Here is a 7,168-nt window from a genome sequence, read left to right on the forward strand (position 1 = left end):
CTCTTTGGAAAGACTAAAAGGATGTACTCATCCTTGACCAATGGATCACCAATGCTGGCTGCTTCCCACGGGTCATGTCACTTCCTACAACTTCCTATAGCTCCAAATTCAAAGTTCCTTCCTCCAAAGATCAAAAGACCTCCTCAAGGTTCCAGTTCTGGAAACCGGGATCATGTGACAATATTGAGAAATACTTCTTTCAATCAGTCCCAATTGCATATCATCGTGTCTCTTCTGACAATGCTACAAGCCTGTCATTCTTTTCACTACGTCACCATGTTTCTAATATATGATTAAGTGAGTTACTCCAGGGAAATCATTTTCGGTAGAAAATGAGAATTGTAAAGGCTGAAGTGTATAGGGGGAGAAGGAAGAGATAAACTTTGAAGAAAAGTAGAGGACAGAGCGCTATCTGGAGACGGGGAATTGCTCATACAAGGGATTTGGGACATGTAGCTGGGAGTGAGAGAGCTGTCTTGGTTTTCATTTTATTTTCTTATAGATCTTTTATTGATGTCTCTCCCCCAACATTAAATTACTTAAAGAAAAAATAAAATAAAAGAAACTTCCTTCTCTTTTCTCCGCCCCCAACTTCCCCTGGGACAAAGAAAACATTTCCAGAACTGGTGTCAGCTAAACAAACCGTTCGGAGGTTGCCGAATTAAGAGCGGGTTTCCGGCCCAGAGAGAGCGGAGGATGTGGCCAAAACAAAGGCTGCCAGCAGCGAAGAGCAGCCGCGAACACTTGCTGGGTCTCATGCTGTCCTGCTATCTACCCTTCCTGCTGCTGTTCTCAGGGCTCTCTGAGGGATGGGGAGGAAAAACGGGTAAGAAATATATCATCGAGGGCAATGAGGAGGCCACGCAGGACAGAGAGGGGTTCCTCATGATCCGAGACAGAGCAGTGTGGGAAACTTCAGGGCAGATCACTTTCTCTCACACTTAGTAGGGAGGGGGACAATCACTGTGATCTCTCCCCCCCCACCTCCCCCTTCTGTTTCTTTTCTCTTTTATTTTTTCTTCTCCATTCACTACTTTTCTCTCACCTTCTTTCTCCGCAGCTTCCCAGGAGCCGCTCACCTTCCAATGCCAGCTTATTTCCTCATTCCTCAATGATAGCTGGGTTCAGAACCTGGGCTCAGGCTGGCTGGGGGATCTGGAGACGCACAGGTGGGACCTACAGACTAGCACCATTCAATTCCTGTGGCCCTGGGCCCGGGGTCATTTCAGTGCAGAGCAATGGAAAAAGCTGCAGAGTATCACAGCGGTCTTTTTGATCAGTTTTACACGGGATGTGCAAGACTTTATTAAGGTCTTCAGGAAGGATTGTGAGTCTTGGGGGTCTAGAATGCCCATAGTTGATGATTTTTCATTCAGATATTTGTTGGGCAGGGAGGAAAGAATTGAGATAGGCATTGTGGGCCCTAGGACTCTTAATTTATTCTAGTTGAGTTTTCCCCAGACCTTTATCTCATCTCTAAATCCTTATTCCCACTCCAACTAAGAACTCAGATTCTCTGCCCTAAGCCTGAAAACTCCCAGGTTCCTCCATTGTTCATTTTGATCTACCCTTCTGACCTTGGAGACAGTCTTCTTTCACCTATTCTTTATTCCCTTGGTGGCTGAGACTGCCATTCTCCATACTATCTTTTATCCACCTTTCCAGTCTTACTTGCAGAGAATAGTAGAAAGAGGACTTACTGCCTTTTAAGTCAGACCTCCTTTTTGAAGGTCCTCTTAAGAAGGATATGATATAGAAAATGGAAACTAGGTTCAAATCCTACTCCAGGTGGTTATTACATGTCTGATTGTGGACAAATGATTTAAGCCTTTCTAGGCCTTATTTTCCTCATCTGTAATAGCAAGGGGAGTTTGACAAGTCTTTTTCTAATTTTAGATCTGTGAGTTCATGAACAAGTAATCCTTTCCATGTCCTCATTTCCTCACTGGAGGCACTTGAATATGATTTTCAGGAGCTCCTCCCCATTAATTTCCTGTGAGCACAGATGAGCACTTATAATTATTTCCCACACTCCTCAGCAACAATCCCTCCTTGCTCCACATCTAAACTCTTCCAGATCTCCCTACTAAACTTTTTCTTCTTTTTTTTTTTTTCCCTTCCTTCACCTTTTCACCCATAGACCCTGTGGTGATCCAAGTGAGAGTAAGCTACTCTGAAGGATCCCCTGTAAGCTTCTTCCAGGCAGCATTTCAGGGAACAGACTTCATGCACTTCCAAGGAGATTCATGGAAGCCTGCTCCAGGGGCTGAAAGTACATCTTGGAATATCTCGCGCATTCTTAACCAGGACCAGGGTACCCGGGACATGTTACAGAACTTACTCAATCACACTATTCCCCAATTTGTTGGTGGTCTTCTAGAAACAGGACAGAAAGACATTGAACGACAAGGTCAGTCCTAAGAACAGATCTCCTCCCAATCATGAGCATTGAATATTCTATCAGCTATTACAAGCATTTCTTTGCATTTTGTAACTGAATCAATACATGTGTTAGATGTGCTTTCATAGATTGATTTTTAAATGTTTTATGTGACCTGTAGTTATTTTGAATGAAACTTCTCTATTACTACCTCCTTTATCTTGTTATAACATAGAAATCCTATTGATTTTGTGAGGTTATTTTGTAGCTTCCAACTTAGCTGAAGGTATTAATCGTTTCAATTAATTTTTTTTTTGGTGAATTCTTAGATTTCCGGGGTAAATCAATACTCATAGAAATGTGAAATGTATATGATTTTAATTTTTTATTTAATTACTTAAAATTCAAAATTGAAAAGATTTTGCCCAAATAAAATTAATGCATGTAGGATAAAAGTGGAACAAGTTGACTGAGTGAAATTTTTGCTTGTGTGTTCTATATTTCTGATGAGGATTTGATATGCAAAATACACAGAAATGTATAAGAGCAAATGCAATTCCCTAAGACAAAAGTGATCAAAGGATATTAATAGTTTTCAAAAGAATTGCAAACCATTAATGAATATATGGAACATTTCTCCAAATTATTAATAATAAAATAAATGCAAATAAAAGAATCTTGAGGTTTTACCTTATACCTAGTAAACAGATGAAAAAAGTCAATTATGGAAGGTTTGTGGAAAGATATTGACACATTGTTTATGTAGCATTCTGAAAAGCAATTTGGAATTATGCAAATAAAATAAATGACACTGCTAGACATCTATTTTAAGGAGGTCAGTGATACAAAGAATGTTTCCATATCATCAAAATATTTTATAACAATATTTTTTGGGAGCAGCAAAAAATTGGAAACAAAGTACTGTCCATCAATCAGGGTAGATCCAAATAGTTATACAAATATATAATAGAAATTTCTTCAAGTTAAGAAACAACAAACAGATTTAATTTATAGAGAAGACAGATTCATATGAACTAATGCAGAATAAAGTAAGCAGAGCCAGGAAGACAACATAAAGTGTGAAATCCGGGTTCGCTCCCTGTTGATCTCAGGATCAGCCAGAGTCAGGATCAGCAAAAGTCCTTGGTCTTTAGGGGGAGAAGTAAAGGAGATGAACGAAACTGCCACAAGCTTTCCACCTACCGACTTCCCTTCTCCTTGTTCTCCTCCAAAGTGACTCTGGCTTGTCTTACTCCACCCCCTTATCCCTCCTACAGTTATCTATATACACCCAAAGATCAAGGCATCACAGAATAGTGAGAAGGACCATTTTCCAGGCATCTGCTAATATTGTCTAATAGATAATTAGCCTTAAGTGCTCAGTTGTCTGATTCCAATGCACCTATTCAGAATTTCAGCCCTATACAATAAATAATGATAAAAACAATGAAAGTGAAAAAAAAACCCACCATTAAAAAAAAATAAAAATGAATGTTATGAAATCCATTAAGAAAGTATTGATTAATTTTGCTGAATTTTTTTTCTTTTATCCTCTTTTGAATACAAGGAATGGCTTTTGGGAAGATATAGAGGGAGGGATACAAGGAGAATTATAGGAAATATAAAAATCAGAATATTTTAAAATCATCTTATAAAGTATTCAAATCAGATGCATTTTTAGTTTATTGAGGTATGTGGCATAAGATGTGATATAAACCTGATTTCTGCCGTCCTGCTTTCCAATTTTCTCAAATATTCAAAATCTTTTAAGCAACAGAAGATAACTATAAGGATAGATGGTAAAGGATGAGTGATCTGGGTCATTGAAGAAAGACGTTTGGAGAGGAGTACTATTGTGGGATTTTGTATCTTGGCATGGTGGAAAGACCTTGAAATTTAAGGATTCTAATTCACATTTTATTTCTCTGTTTTGTAATCCCTATTGTGATCTTGACAAACCCTAAAACTCTCTGGCCCTTAGTTTCTGAGTCTATGAAAATTGTGAGACTAAATCAGATAATATCTAAGATTAGTTCTAGCTCTAAATGCTACCATCCTGTGATTTTATTTATCCTTATATGAATCTCATTTTTTCTTACCCTATAGTTAGGCCAGAAGTCTGGTTGTCAAGTAGTACCACCTCTACTCCAGGGCAGTTGAAGCTACTTTGTCACGTCTCAGGATTCTACCCAAAGTTAGTGAGAGTAACATGGATAAAGAATGGACAGGAGCAACCGGGAACTCAGACAAGTGATCTCCTGCCAAATTCAGATGGAACATGGTGGATTCAAGTTATTCTCATTGTGGAAGCTGGAAACACAGCCAATCTTGCTTGTAGGGTAGAACACAGTAGTCTTGGTGGCCAAGACATTATCCAATACTGGGGTAAGACATGGGGAATGGGAAGAAAGTTGTGCTGGAGTGTAGAAAAAGGGAATAAATGGGATGGTCAGAACCCTGGAAAGGGAAGATGGAGACTCCTGCACCCTGAAGGGAGGAAAATGTGGAAACTTGGAACTTGATTGGGTCCAAAAAGGAAAGGGATTGGGGGGGGGGGTGTCACATACTTAGGATGGAAGGGGATAGGGAATCCCAGGTGCAGGAATAATGGGAGATGAAAAATGTTGTTTTAGGATCCTTATATGTTAATATTTTCCATGCCTAGCCAAAAGCTCTACCTGGTCCTTTGCTGTGGTAATCATAGCTGGAATTGTATTGGGGCTTTTATTAATTGGAATCATCGGGTATTGTTTATACCGGATTGTTTATAAGCGACATAGGTGAGTCCATTTATTTCTACTTATCTCATTACCTCTACTTTTGTTTCTACTTCTCTCTTTCCCAATCTCTTTCCTCCTTCACCTTTTTCTCTCAGTATAGTTTTTGCTTAGAGCCAAAAAGAATATGTTTACCTTAACTCAGAGGACTTCTTACTTCTGCTCTCCCTACAGATTATATGAAGACATGATGTGACACTCTCATCCCATTATCTTTCTCCCATTGGAGCCAGAGAAATTCAGCTGTTTAATCCAGGTTTTATAATAGTCTGGAATATTTTGCCTTTTTGATGGCTTTTTTCTCCAAGCTGATATTTTAAATGTATGAGCTCTCTAAGTTATGAATTTTGGCTTTCTTTCCTTCAGTACCCTTGACTTTAAATATGACTTGTGAACTTCATTCTCTGTGAACTCCTCAAGTACAGTAGAGGAAAATGTTAACTGGACCTTAATTCTTATGTTCTTACATGTTTTATGTTCATGTAACTACACTAGACATATGAAAATGTGCATGAAGAAAATAGGGTCCTTACTTCTGAAGAACTTGAATTCCCAGAGAGAAAGATCAGAAGAGAGTTCCAGAAAAAAGACATGTAGTTTAGTGCAGAGAAGATTTTTGCATGTTAGAGAGGGACATAATTGCTGTTTTAAAAGTGGAAGGTTGGCTAAGTGGAAGAAATTGTAAGAGGCAGATTTTAACTTGATACAAAGTAAACTAGCTGACAATTAGAACTATTCAAGAGGCATAGACTGCTTTAGGGACTCATGAGTTTCTTTGAATTAGAGATCTCTAAGTAAATGCTAGATGGATACTTGGTAAGAATAAAAATAGTATTTTCACCTAAGTACAGGCATACATACCTTGGAGATATTGTGGCTTTTTATAATGGATCACCTCAAGAAAGTGAATATTGCAACAAAGTAAGTCAAAATTTTTTTTGTTTTTTTAGTGCATATAAAATTATATTCATGCTATACTGTAGTTTATTAAGTGTGCAATAGTATTATGTGTAAAGAAATGATGTATGTTTTCTAATTAAGAAATGTTTTATTGCTAAAACTGCTAATTATCTTCATAGTCTCCAGTGAGTATAGTCTTTTTGCCTCAATGTTAATGGCTGCTGATTGATAAAGGTGGTGCTGAAGATTGGAGTACTATGGCAATTTCTTAAGATAAGACAATAATGAAGTTTGCCACATTTATAGATTCTTTCATGAAAGATTTCTTTATAGTATGTGATGATGGATGATAGCATTTTACCCAAATAGAATCTCTTTCAAAATTGGAATTAATCCTCTCAAACTCTATCACTGCTTTTTAAATTTAGTCTACATAATGTTCTCAATAATTTTTTTTGTTTGTTTCAGGGAATAGGGAGACCTGAGGAAAGGTAGAGATTTGAGGGTTGGTGGAACAGTTAAAATACACACATTTATGAATTAAGTACACCATCTTATATGGGTGCAGTTTGTGGTTCCCTGAAACAATTACAATAGTAACATGCAAAGATCACTAATCACAGATTACTATAATGGATATAATAATAACGGAAAAATTTGAAATATTGTGAGAATTACCAAAATATGTCACAGAGACATGATGTGGATGTGACATATGCTATTGGAAAAAGTGGTGCTAGTAGATTTGTTTGACTTAAGATTGTCATAAACGTTTGATTTGTTTTTAAAAAATCTTCCAAACTGCAATATCTGTGAAGCACAATAAAATGAAACACAATAAGATAAAATATGTTTGTATTATTTAACTAGAACATTGATAACCTATGAAATATAGTTGGGGAGTCAAAAAACTGGAATTTAAATTAGACAGCAATTCTATCGTAACTTCTTTGGTGAATATCATTCTTTCTCCAAATCTCCAAAAATTTCAATTTTATTTAAATGTAATCATTAAAAATATTTGAGTGTGTGTATATGTATGAATGTGTGTATTAGAGAAAAAGAGAGAGAGATGAGTTGAAAAGGTGAGGTATATGATCCACAGAAGCAA

The 7,168-nt window shown here is 37.2% G+C and overlaps 1 protein-coding gene across 1 annotated transcript; it reads left to right on the forward strand.

Annotated features, from left to right (window-relative positions):
- Nucleotides 1-611: 611 nt before the first annotated feature.
- LOC100928203 (antigen-presenting glycoprotein CD1d) lies at nucleotides 612-6,904 on the forward strand. The gene is made up of 6 exons (XM_012548031.3): nucleotides 612-826; nucleotides 1,061-1,327; nucleotides 2,141-2,410; nucleotides 4,487-4,765; nucleotides 5,046-5,160; nucleotides 5,332-6,904. Exons 1-6 carry the CDS (start codon nucleotides 697-699, stop codon nucleotides 5,351-5,353), a joined length of 1,083 nt encoding a protein of 360 aa, XP_012403485.2. The 5' UTR covers nucleotides 612-696; the 3' UTR covers nucleotides 5,354-6,904.
- Nucleotides 6,905-7,168: the final 264 nt, after the last annotated feature.

The sequence above is a fragment of the Sarcophilus harrisii genome, chromosome 4, assembly GCF_902635505.1.
Source record: "Sarcophilus harrisii chromosome 4, mSarHar1.11, whole genome shotgun sequence".
Classification (NCBI taxonomy): domain Eukaryota; kingdom Metazoa; phylum Chordata; class Mammalia; order Dasyuromorphia; family Dasyuridae; genus Sarcophilus; species Sarcophilus harrisii.

Bases quoted from the DNA above. Each gene is read 5' to 3' on its own strand.
- LOC100928203 (XM_012548031.3), top strand. From the start codon at position 697: ATGTGGCCAAAACAAAGGCTGCCAGCAGCGAAGAGCAGCCGCGAACAC. The intron at 4,766-5,045 runs GTAAGACATGGG...TTCCATGCCTAG, and splicing joins AGACATTATCCAATACTGGG to CCAAAAGCTCTACCTGGTCC. The intron at 5,161-5,331 runs GTGAGTCCATTT...CTCTCCCTACAG, and splicing joins ATTGTTTATAAGCGACATAG to ATTATATGAAGACATGATGT.